The sequence below is a fragment of the Borostomias antarcticus genome (assembly GCF_949987555.1).
Source record: "Borostomias antarcticus genome assembly, chromosome: 30".
Lineage (NCBI taxonomy): Eukaryota > Metazoa > Chordata > Actinopteri > Stomiiformes > Stomiidae > Borostomias > Borostomias antarcticus.
Window position 1 is genome coordinate 4,847,455 of NC_140263.1, and position 15,117 is coordinate 4,862,571.

Consider the following 15,117-nt stretch of genomic DNA (forward strand, 5'->3'; position numbering starts at 1 on the left):
AGAGGGAGGGAGGGAGAGAGGGAGGGAGAGCAAGAGAGGAGAAAGAGAGGAGGAGAGAGAGAGGGGGAGGGAGGGAGAGCGAGAGAGGGAGAAAGAGAGGAGGGAGAGAGGGGGGAGGGAGAGAGGGGGAGGGAGGGAGGGGTAAGAGAGAGAGAGAGATGGAGAGAGAGAGAGAGGGGGAGGGAGAGAGGGAGGGAGAAAGAGAGAGAGAGGGAGAGAGAGGAGGGAGAGAGGGGGAGGGAGGGAGGGAGAGCGAGAGAGGGAGAAAGAGAGGAGGGAGGGAGAGGGAGGAAGAACAAAGACGAGAGGTTCCGTCGTCGTCTTCTGTTCCTCAACCGACGCCGGTGTCAGAGAACAATAACACACAAGGTTCTCCTGCGGTTCCACTCTGGCAGGGACTAGCAATATCCTATCTACAGTACCGTTGGAAGATCAGGGTTCAAATTCCCTTTAGTTGTCCTGGTCTCACTCTGGAAGCACACGTTGACCCTCTCGTCCTAAACACATTCCATAGACCTCATCATTCATCTTAATCGTAATCAGAAAACTGATACTGTTGAAATTGAGTTTGGCAATCACCCCCCCCCCTCATCCCCGACCCCCATATGTTTGATTTCATTTGTTATGATTTCCTCATGCAATCAGGATGGGAAAAAAAAATGCAGGCGTTCTCATTTTCCAACTTAATGGTACTGCATTAAGCCAGAGTCAGAAATCAGTTAAGTAATACATTACTTATTCAGAGGGGGGGAAAAGATACAATACATTACTGACAAACTGCATTCAGAAAAGTCCACGACCTTTTTACTAAATTGCAGTATGAAATGTGGTGTTGGGGGGGGGGGGGGGTGGGGGGGGTTCATTAGCTTCCTCACATAATGGGTTTTATACACACATCATGCTTCCCGTTGACAGCGGCAATTTCTTAAATCACACATTTATTGTTTTATAATCATGCCAGAAAGCCCGAGTTGGAGGCACTTTTCTACTGACCCGCGGATAATGAAGCATCAAGCGTTTCAACTGACTGGGAGCGCCAAATTATGAAGTCATTTGGACCCGAAAAACACAGTTTTTCCCCATCAAAGGCGGCCCAGATGTTTCGGGAGGCTCTAGTGGCCACGGGGCAGCTGGGAGAGGAAAGCTGCCGTCATCCGCATTGTGATTGTGGGCATAACTGCTCAGCGCGTACACACACGCACACGCACGCACGCACGCACACACACACACACGCATAGCGCGTACACACACACACGCACTCGCACACGCACACGCGCACGCACACGCGCACACACACACACACACACACACACACACACACACACACACACACACACACACACACACACACACACACACACCTCGCCTTCCTCTCCCTGACCCGGCATTTGATGAAGCACTTCATTATATGATTATATGACACACAAACAAAAACATAATAGCTTAGCAGTTCCTCTCCAGACTCCGGTCTGTAGCGTCCTCCTGTCTGACAGACTGAGTGCATCATGGGGGCGGCTGTAGCTCAGTTGGTAGAGCGGGTCGTTCAGTGATCGAAGGGTCAGCGGTTCGAATCCCAGCTCAACCGGTCCACATGTCGAAGTGTCCTTGAGCAAGACACCTAACCCCAAATTGCTCCCAGTGAGCAGGTTAGCACCTTGCATGGCAGCTACCGCCATTGGTGTGTGAGTGTGTGTGTGAATGGGTGAATGAGAGGCCATTGTAAAGCGCTTTGAATGCCGCTAAGGTGGAAAAGCGCTATATAAGTGCAGTCCGTTTACCATTTATTTACCATCATCAAACAGCCTCGTTCAACTCGGCGAGGAGAACGTACATATCAGCACCAAAATTTACTGGAAAACTGGGGACAGGTGGAATATATTAAGTTGACTAATTTCACATGTCGATTTTGGTATGACAACATTGTGTTTAGCTGGCACGCTAACAAAGACAGCGCTGTGCAGAAATGTCTTAATTAAGAAAATGAAACACTGTAGTTACACAGTTCTGCCAAATACTGAATCCAGGGCGTAACACTCCCATAACAGTTCTGCCAAATAGTGAATACAGGAAGTTACATCCACATAACAGTGACATTCTCAACATACTAACTATTATCTATGAAAAGGTTCTTGGTTCTTGGTTTTTGCAAAGAATATTATCTTTCTATGCATGTAAAGCAAAATATTGATCTAGTTGTTGGAGCACTAGACTCCGATGGACATAAACGCCACTACCAGTTAGGCCACGGAAAAGCACACTCTTCGATGGTGCAAGTGGACCTGCTGCTCCCAGCGAGCGCTGACATCGTAAAGCCAGGAGGCCGGGTTTATAAAAGTACGACCGCGTCACTACGTCAGACTGTTAATACATTTCGACGTCAGCTTGATTTTTAAGCGGTGTCCCGCAAAGTTTATTACCCACCTGGCCGCGCTGTACCCAGAATTACGTCATTGGTTGAACAGAATTTATAGAACACGCCTCGGGCGTGCGTTGAAGGGAGGGAAAACTATAGAGGGTGTTCAGAGAGCACAGGCCTCCGCCCATGAATGCATTCTGTTGGTTAAATGTTAAATGGTAAATGGACTGCACTTATATAGCGCTTTTCCACCTTAGCGGCACTCAAAGCGCTTTACAATGGCCTCTCATTCACCCATTCACACACACATTCACACACCAATGGCGGTAGCTGCCATGCAAGGTGCTAACCTGCTCATTGGGAGCAATTTGGGGTTAGGTGTCTTGCTCAAGGACACTTCGACATGCGGACAGTCGGAGCTGGAATTCGAACCACTGACCCTTCGATCATTGAACGACCCGCTCTACCAACTGAGTCAAGCATAGCTGGTGAGATCGCGGTCTTTTGAGTCTTGGTCAATCAGCCAACAGCATCTGAGCACAGACAGTAATCACAGGTTAAAGACTTAAACGTGCATCGCTTATCTGGTAGTAAACGTACAACTTTCACTTTGTACTTCAGATGCCAAACAAGAAAAACCTGAAACGCCTCAACTGCCTTTCAAAGCTTTCAACGTCTTTTAACGGCGACGATCAGAGAAAAAGATCCACCGGCGTGTCACTTCCTCCAACTGCCGTGATCAATTAGGCCGAGGCGGAGTGGCTGAGAGGTATTTGTTCTGCTGGAAATGATGTTCCGTCTTCGCGTTGGTGATTCATCAAATACAGAGACGCCATTTCACTAATCAGCCCTTTAATTAGACTGTTTGAGTCCCTCTGCGCCAGGGCTAGTCTCCGGATGGTCGCTATGGTGATGTCGGAGTGGGGGGGGTGATGGGCGATGAGGGCGCCTTGAGGTGTTGAGGGGGGAAGGGGGTTGTCTGGGCCTTTTATTATCTGGGTCTGGGGAAGGGGGGGGGGGTTTAGACAAGCAACCGCGCCCCCGGGGGCTGACGATGCGGCGTGCCCAGGTGCCGATGTCAGCTGCAATACGACTCCAGCTGTGCCGAGATGACGTTGAATACACAATTATCAGTAGGCGCTCTGCACTCTTTGCGTTCTTTCTTCCGGGCCGACGTTCAGGATGTGGGATCCCTGCTAATCCCAGCCATGTCATACTGTCTGACACACCGGAACCTTCACTCACATCATGTCCATGTTCTGTTGGACTTTTAATTGATAATTGGACTTTTAATTGATAAATGACTGGATGGAGACTTTGGGGACTTTACGAGCCCCTCACACTGAGATGGCCTTTCATCAGTGCAGGCGCCACAATAGCCTTGCTTTGGCCCCGCCCCTCCAGCAGGCTGAGAGCGGGTCGTTCAATGATCGAAGGGTCAGTGGTTCGAATCCCAGCTCCGACTGTCACACTGAGATGGCACAAAAAGCACACTCGACGGGACAATGCGTGAGCCTGTAACGGCAGCTCGGACCCACGCCTGCGCACATTCCTGGAGAAATGTCAAACTGCGACACCCAGGGCAGAAGGATGAAACTTTGAAATTGATACCAACCTTGTGTAAAATAATCAACATGGCCTCTCCCACACTATAGAGCTCCCATAACATGACGAGACGTAGAATGGCTGAGAGACGGTTTATTCTTTTGAGAAGTTTGACTGCTTGTGAATAAATATTAGGGTGTGTGAAAGTTTTCACGAATGCCATCAGTCACTACGTTGTCACCGTGTTGATTTTGCTAATGTCACCATGAATAAATCAATGTAGTTGCCGGCCTACTATTTAAACCTGCTCCGCTCACAGCAGATAATGGGCAAACAAGATTAGGATAATCCAAACGGAGATATCCGTTTTTTGCAAAACGACCCCTCAAATATGGTCTACATTTTAATCAGGAATTTAATTGGATCGGTACAGTGTAGAAATTAGTTTGTCGATCACAAGGACGAACAAACCGCTGGGTTTAATTAGGAATACAAAACCCTGTTGAAAGCCACCAACACATGTAGCCAAATCTAGTCTACATTGTGGCCAATACTTTCAGTCAATTATGAGTGTCATAAATAAGGTGAAAAGGAGGATAAATTGTGTTTAAATTGATGCCGTTTTCAACGCCTCGGTCTCGCACCCGCCACACTTTCATAATATAATATTCTAATCACAGTGGCACATCTTAATATCTACACAGTGACACGGATGCGGATTGAACCTATCAGAAGCTAGGATTTTCCCTTTACGAGACCGACGCCTTGCCACATGGCCGCCACGGTTTTCCTTCAATCTCCGCCACGCGCTTCGATTTCAAAACGGGAATCGCCGTCGTTGTCGTGAGGCAGTCATCATTTATGAATGGATGAATGAGGCGGTTCGCTGATCATTGATAGTCAATTATGGGCGTGTAGAGGGCGGGATGCAAGGCTGATCAATGTGCGCACATTTCCAGATGGACTGTGATTTATAAAGGGGTAATTGGGTGCAGGTGTGTGTACACGGTTTTATAAATACATTTTTGGGGAGCATGCCATTTTGGGGTTTTGTGCTCATGCACACTGTGTCTGGATTCTGCGGTGTTGTAAAAATGAGGCCTCAGGTCAGCACTCCACATTTTGGTAGATGTTTAAGTTGCAGATCTACGAGGGGACCGACAACGCCAATAGACAAATAGCTGAACTGCGCAATCTTTCTGGACTCTCAGCCAATGAAAGGCCTTGATTTCAGCTGCCACCTAGCCCCAATACCCCCTGTAGCACCTAGCCCCAACAATACCCCCTGTAGCAGCTTAATTGCAGCCCTTCGTTAGGCTTCGAAGCGCTGAGCCTCAGCACGCTAACGAGCAGATAAGTTCCACCGTCTTGACTGGCGCCGCTTTCGATTCCACGCCTCCCGCGGCGTCGCCACCTCCCTCGGAACGACGACAACGTGTGATTAGCTCCGTGGGCCGGAGCGACTCGGGGAGGAAGCTCCTTTGTAAGCGACAGTCATAAGTGCGGGGTCTCTTCCTCATCCTGTGGGGCCCCTACTGTGGGGCCCCAGGCCCACTGTTCTCACTACCCGCCATGGTTCATACCCACTGAACTTCAGCGTTGCCAAGCTGGGGGTGGGGGGTGGGGCGGGTAGCCGCACTTTTGGGTGACTGTCAAGTCAACCCCCCTCAAGGCCAAATTATAAGTCGCTGTTTGGCAGCGGAGTAATCATCGAAGGGGGCATGAAAGCTGGGAGGTCTGGCAAGGATAGACGACAAGGCGGTGTGTGTGTGTGTGTGTGTGCGTGTGTGTGTGTGTGTGTGTGTGTGTGCGCGTGCGAAAAGAAACACTGTGTGTCACATTTACGCGTCAACAGTGTCAGTGAAAGTGAATATACACACTGTGTGTATTAATTATGTTCGCAGCTCTGACGGTGCAAACCCAGCCCACTGGCCCAGGGCTGCATGACATGGCGAACGAATGAGCTCCGTTGTGTTCGATTTCCTTTGAACTCGCTATCACTGTGAACATTTATAGTGTCCGCGTTGCCCTGAGCCAACAACCGCCCCCCTACCCCACACACCCCCCCACACACACACAAAAGAAGACAATTGTTTCACGTTGTTTTGAAGCAGACTTTGTAACAAATCATTCCTGATGGAAAAATAAATATAAACAGATTTGCGCAAATGTTTAAGAGCCGTGATAGGCGCCAGACCTGTGGCAAAGCAGTTTACGGCTTGAATATATAACGTATAAAGCCAACCCCCAACCGTTACTGTTAATAACACAAGATGGGGTTCAAATGGAGGGAGTTCTTCCTTGTGACCGGATTATTTACCGAGACGCAAATACATACTTAATGATCTCACCCTCTCTCCCTCCCTTCAACCGTCCTCAACGGAGAAAAGAATAAACATGAAATCAAAATAAAAATCACCCACTTTGTCACTCAGTCAGTCTTAATAGGAGAGATTATCAAGAACAGATATGGCGAGGGGGGGGTGAAAGACTTCATTGTCCTCGTCGGCGCTTCGTTGCGCAACTCTACAGAGATATCGACCTCGGTTGTAACGCAGAGAGCCGGAGTAAAAACAATGAAGGGGGAAAACCCATCTTCTGGTACTCTACCTGTCGGCACATTCGACTGAGAACCTGCTTTCATTTGATCTGCGCCCCCCCCCCCACCCCACACCCCTCTCCCCCCCCCCCCACACCCCTCTCCCCCCTCCCCCGTCATGCGGGCAGATTCGATTGCGGCGCCGGTGCTGTTTAACGGCTGCCAGCGGGAGGGCCGGGGGGGTTCTGTGTAAACATCTGCCCCGAGCACACGGACGCCTCTCATTACTCCGCTCTTAAATCAAACCGCCGCCATGAATCTTTTTACCTGCCAGCCCGCGCTCGCCCCGGCGCGCCGCCCGCCCGCCCGCCCCCCCCCCCCCCAGACAAAGACGGGCGCCGCGTCAGGCGCTCTTCTTCCGAAAGAGGGGGACGAGATGCGAACCCGACACTTGTGCACGAACGGCCGTGCGCGAACCAGCTGCCGCGTTGACACCGCCGGTGACGTGCTTTTGAGCAGGCTTGGCAAATCGGTCACCAGATGTCCTCGAGAAGGGAACGAGAAAGTGCCAGATATTTGATCACACTGAACACCCCCCCACACACAAAAAAGTCTTTAATGAAAAAAGTAAGAGAGATTTTTTGGCGTTGTGTTTCAGTAACGCTATGCTAACACAGCCAAGGGCTTTAAGCCGGCTTTCAGGGCCGGAGACAAGAGATTGGAGTCATGCGTTATAGAAAGCAATCTGTAATGTAAATATTATTGCTGATATCGAGGATATTTCTGTGGCGGAAGGCTAGCGTTGTACCCTGACGCCATCGGGGGAGACATTTCTTAGCATGAATCAAAGAGTATTTGTTTAATCTGAGCCACCAGGTCGTCTGCGAGCTGCAGATGCACTTTGCCACGACCTTTGCCCTTTCCCACAAATCCCTGTAAAAGGCCCGAGCAATTCACCCTGACATTTATTCCACGCGCAATTCTGTCAGTCTTGCTCTTTTCTCCGGATCGTGCGAGTCCGAGCGCGGAATGACAGAAAGAAGGTCACCGGGCCTTCGGAGACTCGCGCCCGTGTCATTAGCCACGAGGAGCGGCTCCGCGACTGTCACATACATCCTGAGATAGATCCCCGGGTTTTGGGGAATTACTGCGTAAGTGGTTCTAAAATGGCACGAGAAAGACAGGCTGGAAACATCAGGGGAGATATCGGACAGGAACCGTTAACGCACACTTCTGAGGGTAGGAGAGAAAGTTCTAGAAGGCTTTTTTGCTTTGTCAGAATGTGTAACTGCTAGATAGCCTGCTCGGTACTTCACGTTATTTTCAAACTTTATTCTACTACTTTATTCTACTTTACTCTACTATTTTACAGTAGCCTACTAGTTACTAGTTGTATTACTTAAATTACTTTAACGGAAAGTACCAGGCTAATAACATGTGATTTTGAAGAACAACTGGAAGGTACCAGAACCTTCCAGAACAGGTAACTGAAGGCTACAGTACACAGCACAGAATCAATTTTTAGCCAACAGTAAAACTGTAAAATACCTATTAATTTTCTTCAATAGACTAACACTTAACTAACAAGTAGGCTTCAGGTTTTCGAGGTATAAGCACTCGTTAATTTTTTATATTTTTTTAATAAATAAGAGCGAATGCGAGTCACCTTGCCGTCGAATTTGGAGTATTCGTTGAAGGGGTTGTTGAGCTGCTGGGGGCACTGCTCCAGGCGGAGGGAGAGGGTGGACTTGGTCCCGGTGCTTTTGGGACGATCCTTGAAGTCCCGCTTCTCAAACAAAGATCCCATGTCCTCCACTGAGTGAGAGAGAGGGGGGAGAAAGGATGAGGGGCAATCGACCAGTTCTAAGTTAAAATAAAGAAAACGATCATTCTGGTTGGAAATGAATAGGGCTGGGTTAAAAAAAATCAATAAATCGATTCTGAATCAAATGATTCAGAATCGATTCATGAATCCCAAAATCAATCTTTTATTTCATGAATGAATGAATAAATGAAGGAATGAATAGTTAATTCATTCATTCAATGATTCATTCATTCATTCATTTTTGGAAATCAGTATCGATACCCAGCCCTAGTATTGATGTATTGCATAACTTGGCAGTCATGTAATTAAGGTTACAGCTAAAAAAAAACAGGTTTTAGTAACACTAACCGAATCGATATTGAATCGAATCGTGATAATCGATTCCAAACCTTGTGAATCGGAATCGAATCGATTCTTGAAGTTGGACTCGATACCCAGCCCTACCTCTCTTATAAACGGACAGAGAGCTACGTACCTGATTGTGAGGACGACCTCTCCTTCCACTGAACATTTTTGCATTTGATCTGATTCTGCCGTTCCTTCCTCAGCCTTTCAAGTCTTTGCGCTTTAAAAGAGACAAACAGAAGTACCAAGTAAAGAAATATTCCAACATTTAAAAAATCATTTTGTTTTCACATTTAAAACCAAAAAATACCCTTCCTTTCATCGCTGGCCACTGACATTGGTCAAAAGCAATCACACACTTACCTCAGAGAAATTCAAGGTGACATAACAACACAGAATTCAAGGTGAAATAACGACAGGGAGGTTTGTTTACAGTGCAGGCGTGAGGGGAAGCTGGACGATGATGGCACAGAGCATCTCTGAGAGGTGTGAGATGTGCTACGAGTAACGCTGGAGGGAAAGGGAACACTCTGGCCTGTGACAATCCTGTCTGCGCGCACACACACACACGCACACGCGCACACACACACACACACGCACACACACGTACACGCACACGCACACGCACACAACCTCACTTTCAACCCCCCTCCCCCACCTCACACAAACATAATACACACACACACACACACACACACACACACACACACACACACACACACAACCTCACTTTCAACCCCCCCTCCCCCACCTCACACAAACATAATACACACGTGAACGCACGCACCAAAGCAACAAAAAATTATCTTCGGCTTCCTGGAACAATGTGCATCTGTTTCAGTGCACACACCACGCTAGGCCTACGCACGTTCTTCCCTCTTCTCAAAACGTTAGGCCTTATATGATACACCTCTCCTCCACACCTGTATACCTGTATATGGGCGGCTGTAGCTCAGTTGGTAGAGAGGGTCGTTCAATGATCGAAGGGTCAGTGGTTCGAATCCCAGCTCCGACTGTCCACATGTCGAAGTGTCTTTGAGCAAGACGCCTAACCCCAAACTGCTCCCAATGAGCAGGTTAGCACCTTGCATGGCAGCTACCGCCATTGGTGTGTGAGTGTGTGTGTGAATGGGTGAATGAGAGGCCATTGTAAAGCGCTTTGAGTGCCGCTAAGGTGGAAAAGCGCTATATAAGTGCAGTCCATTTACCATTTACACCTGAGGCCCTATATGTTACACCTCTCCTCCCATGAATATCGTGGCCCTTCCCTGGCCCCCGGGTTCTTACCGGCCACCCCGGGCTTCTCGCGTCTCTCTTGCTGACGTCCTGGTGAGACAGGCGCTTCAGGTCAGCTCCTCAGAGGACTCTCGTTGGACATCGATACTTTAACCCTTTACCATTCAACCCAGAACCACGGCGGGCATCCAGAAACACAGCCCCCACGGCGAGTCGGGGGAGCCAGAAGGAGATGGTAGAGCCAGACCCCTTTGGACTCCCTCCGATTCTTACTTACCAGTTCTTACTTACCAACAGCTTCAAATTAAATTAAATTAAATTACAATTTTCTTCTTTTTTTTCATTAAGCAGGGAAAAAAAATTCTGTCTGAATTTTTTTTTTTCACTTACCAGCCAGGTGGCTGGTTAACCAAAAAAGTTAGTTTGAACCCCTGCACACCCAAACATTTCAAAATGGTTCAATCTCGTCTGCCCAATCTGGACTCTCATTGTTACCCAGTCTAGTCCTCGTTAACTCAAACCCATGGATCCCTTGGTATCAGTGGGCACTGTGGCACACAAGCACTGAGAAAAACCTTCTAATGGAAATCACTTGTTCTTTGAAGCGTTTTAATTGGTTACGCTACTCAGAGGCTGAAGGTGAGGCACGAGAAGGCCAGTCCGTTCAAACGGTTAAACACAGCCGTTTTAAATGTTCAGCTCTAGGCCTGTTGGGCGACTTTTAGAATAAAGACGTGAGATCATAAACTAACTCCAGGAAGCCCCCAGGCAGTGAGAGGGTTAACAGGGAGCAGGCAGTGAGAGGGTTAACAGTGAGAGGGTGAACATGGAGCAGGGAGTGAGAGGGTTAACATGGAGCAGGCAGTGAGAGGGTTAACAGGGAGCAGTGAAAGGGTTAACAGGGAGCAGTGAGAGGGTTAACAGGGAGCAGGCAGTGAGAGGGTTAACAGGGAGCAGTGAGAGGGTGAACAGGGAGCAGTGAGAGGGTGAACAGGGAGCAGTGAGAGGGTGAACAGGGAGCAGTGAAAGGGTTAACAGGGAGCAGTGAGAGGGTTAACAGGGAGCAGTGAGAGGGTGAACATGGAGCAGTGAGAGGGTGAACAGGGAGCAGTGAGAGGGTTAACAGGGCCCAGGCAGTGAAAGGGTTAACAGGGAGCAGTGAGAGGGTTAACAGGGAGCAGTGAGAGGGTGAACATGGAGCAGTGAGAGGGTGAACAGGGAGCAGTGAGAGGGTTAACAGGGCCCAGGCAGTGAGAGGGTTAACAGGGAGCAGTGAGAGGGTTAACAGGGAGCAGGCAGTGAGAGGGTTAACAGGGAGCAGGCAGTGAGAGGGTTAACAGGGAGCAGTGAGAGGGTGAACAGGGAGCAGTGAGAGGGTTAACAGGGAGCAGTAGGTGAGAGGGTGAACAGGGAGCAGTAGGTGAGAGGGTGAACAGGGAGCAGTAGGTGAGAGGGTGAACAGGGAGCAGTAGGTGAGAGGGTGAACAGGGAGCAGTAGGTGAGAGGGTGAACAGGGAGCAGTAGGTGAGAGGGTGAACAGGGAGCAGTGAGAGGGTTAACAGGGAGCAGTGAGAGGGTTAACAGCCCCCAGGCAGTGAGAGGGTTAACAGGGAGAAGGCAGTGAGGGTTAACATGGAGCAGTGAGAGGGTGAGAGAGCAGGCAGTGAGAGGGTTAACAGGGAGCAGCAGTGAGAGGGTTAACAGGGAGGGAGCAGGCAGTGAGAGGGTGAACAGGGAGCAGTGAGAGGGTGAACAGGGAGCAGGCAGTGAGAGGGTGAACAGAGAGCAGGTAGTGAGAGGGTTAACAGGGAGCAGTGAGAGGGTTAACAGGGAGCAGTGAGAGGGTTAACAGGGAGCAGGCAGTGAGAGGGTTAACAGCGCCCAGGCAGTGAGAGGGTGAACAGGGAGCAGGCAGTGAGAGGGTGAACAGGGAGCAGGCAGTGAGAGGGTGAACAGGGAGCAGTGAGAGGGTGAACAGGGAGGGAGCAGTGAGAGGGTGAACATCCCCCAGGCAGTGAGAGGGTGAACATCCCCCAGGCAGTGAGAGGGTTAACATGGAGCAGTGAGAGGGTGAACAGGGAGGGAGCAGGCAGTGAGAGGGTTAACAGAGAGCAGTGAGAGGGTGAACAGCGCTCAGGCAGTGAGAGGGTTAACAGGGAACAGTGAGAGGGTTAACAGGGAGCAGTAGGTGAGAGGGTGAACATCCCCCAGGCAGTGAGAGGGTTAACTGGGAGCAGGCAGGTTCCATAAAAACAATCCATTTAATTTGGGCAACAGAGCGAACAAAGGAATAATTTCCATTTACATACAAATCAAGCCAAGGCCACCCCCTGATTACGCTGCTTCTGCCCAACACTGAGCGCCAATCGTCCGGAAAATAAAGAAGCCCCTGACAATATTTATACATTAAAAATATATATATATATAAAAACAACAATGACATGGGAGACGACGTAGCAGACCATGAACTCACACCCCGGAAGCCATCAACCCAGACTTCAATTACCTCATGAAAACATGATGTTGTGCGTTTTGATTTTTTTCAGTGCCTCGACAAAAAAATCAGCCAAACTACAATAAGCAAACGGGATTTGAACTCACAACCCTCCGGGAGGAAGAGGGTTGTAGGTTCAGTGCCCTCCTCTCCGTTTCTTACACGACCTGGAGACCCCCCAGCCGACCGGATTGACCAAGCCAAGCCACTGACAATTCATGAGTAATCTGTCATGAACTATGAATCCTCAATGACCCACAGTGTATTAGACACTGTTAACTTATTAGTGTGGAGTGGAGTTGATAATAATCATAATAATAGTAATAATAATAATAATACTAACAAAAACAACAATCATAATAACATCAATAATTATTATTGTTGTTATTATTATTATTATTATGATTCCACTGACCATCTCCCTTATTCAGCCACTGAATCAAACTGATTATAAATTCATCCACTAACCAAATTCAATTCTCCCAAGTCCCTGTCACTCAAGCCAGGGGCACCCTGGCGCCTAGGTGTGTGGTCGCGGACACAGTACAGAGAGTGAAAGGGTGAACGTCCATCTTTGAAAATCACCACCCTGAGTACACGGACGAGACATCACCCCGGTCGATGGTTATTCTGGGATGAGGGACAGGTAGAGGGGGTTTTGACGGCAAAAGAATGACAGCTAAAATAGTTCCTCATTAAATAGGTTTGACCCCTCCATTGTCACCGCTCTCCCCTATGAGACTATTACTGATTTAGGCGAAGCTTTTCAACTGTACAATTCTACTGAATAATGGTTGTTTCATCATATCACAAACAGATTACCGTAATATTAGGCTACAGTACGTACTCCCTCATTTGAATGCTCTGTGAATTTGTTCACAGTGACCGGTGTGATTTTCAAAGACAGACTTAGCAGCATGAGTGGACTGAGGTCAATTCAATTTCAAGTCAACCAATTTAGAAAGTGAATTCCAGATCAGCTACTGGCCTACTTTCATCATGAGCGGGTTGAAATACGAGGATATCGACCCTTGACCCTGCTTTCAAAACCATTCACTTCCTGTACTGCCGCGACCTGCGTCCTGCGGCACGCCATTGGTCAAGACAAGAGCCCCTCCCTGTAGCGTGAGCCACTGTTCAAAGCTACCCGCTGAAGAGCTAGCCACGCTAGACGGTCCACCTTGCACAAACATGTGGAAGGTGGGGCGCGGCCGACATTTTGTCAGAGAACGAGTGCAAATCTAGGAAAAGTTTAACCTCCACTGTCTACAGTAAAGGTGTCTGTGCACGGCCTAAACCAACGCCAGCCAGCTCCTAGCCCTTCTCAGTCCTGTTGTCGCATGCTCGCTCATGCCAGACAACAGTCCCTTTCCAGCTCCATTCACTTCGCCGTCAAAATAAATCGGTGTCGGCCTATTTAGGCGAGGCGCTCATATTTACAAGTGTCAGATAAACATGAAACTTCACTTACCTCAGCAAAAGGGTCTATTTTAAATAAATGCTGGGTTTTGAAGCCTCGGCGCTACCGTTAACTTATTTAGACGCGTTCTGTCCGAGTGGAATTATTTTTCCGAGGTAGTCTCTTTGAAGCTTCAAAGCACCGCCGCCACCACAGAAGAAGACTACCTCGGAAAAATAATTTCACTCGGACAGAACGCGTCTAAATAAGTTATTTAATGGTAGCGCCGAGGTTTCAAAACCCAGCATTTGTTTAAATAGACCCTTTTGCTGCAAGATAAGTGAAGTTTCATGTTTATCTGACACTTGTAAATATGAGCGCCTCTCCTAAATAGGCCGACACCGATTTATTTTGACGGCGAAGTGAATGGAGCTGGAAAGGGACTGTTGTCTTGCATGAGCGAGCGGAATGCGACAACATTCTAAAGTTGGCAGTTGTTAGAATGTTGGGAAGTTTAAAATCACCCAACATTCTAAAGTTGGCAGTTGTTAGAATGTTGGGAAGTTTAAAATCACCCAACATTCTAAAGTTGGCAGTTGTTAGAATGTTGGGAAGTTTAAAATCACCCAACATTCTAAAGTTGGCAGTTGTTAGAATGTTGGGAAGTTTAAAATTTCAACTGAAAAATTCCAGCCAACCGACGCCAACGATCACCAACAAACATCGCACACCGATCCCACGTTGGTGTTGGTTGGCGGCGTTGTTTGGGGCAGTGTGCAGACATCTTTATTCTTCATCTATAGGCAAAAACTGGTCCTGGATCAGTGCTCCTACTGGGTTTAGCCCTGTTTGTCTGCTTACCTGTGTTAGACCGCCGGCGGATGCCGAAGTCCCAGCTGGAGGTGATGTCCATGGACTGGGAGAGGTCGAAGGCCTGGCTCTCGCCCATGCCGCCCCCGCCGCTGCCCCCCTCGCCCAGGGAGCCCGACCCCAGCGACCCGCCGCTGCTGCCGGGCACCGCGGCCAGCTGGCACCTCTCCAGGTCCACGTCGTGGTCGATTAGCACCATCTCGCACATGCCCGTGTCGTCGCTGGTCACGTGGGACTGTCGGATGTGGGCCAAAATAATGGCGGGGTTGTCCAAGAAAGCCATTCTTTGGGGGTATCCGTCTGCGCCCCCCCCACCACCTCACTCCCTTCTCTTTCTGTCCTCCCTTCTCCTCCTCCCCCCCCCCACTCCCTCCGTCCCTCCCTCCCTCTCACAGTCCGTCTTTCACCCCTCTCTCCCGTTCCCTCTGTCCGAGGGTGTCGGATCCCTGTGTGGGCTCGTCACAGGCTCAGCGAAGACGTCTTCTTCTCTTTCTCCTCCTCTTCTGAG

At 49.0% G+C, this 15,117-nt stretch overlaps 1 protein-coding gene across 1 annotated transcript in view; it reads right to left on the reverse strand.

Annotated features, from left to right (window-relative positions):
- LOC311327139 (target of rapamycin complex 2 subunit MAPKAP1-like) overlaps nt 1-14,892 on the reverse strand; it is a gene marked incomplete at its 5' end in the record, with an annotated part of 24,627 nt that extends 9,735 nt beyond the window's left edge. Inside the window, 4 exons of the mRNA XM_084460166.1 lie at nt 3,219-3,357; nt 8,107-8,255; nt 8,741-8,830; nt 14,601-14,892. Of these exons, the coding sequence (XP_084316292.1) occupies nt 3,219-3,357; nt 8,107-8,255; nt 8,741-8,830; nt 14,601-14,892 (670 nt within the window). The remainder of the gene's footprint in view (nt 1-3,218; nt 3,358-8,106; nt 8,256-8,740; nt 8,831-14,600) is intronic.
- Between the last annotated feature and the right edge of the window lie 225 nt (nt 14,893-15,117).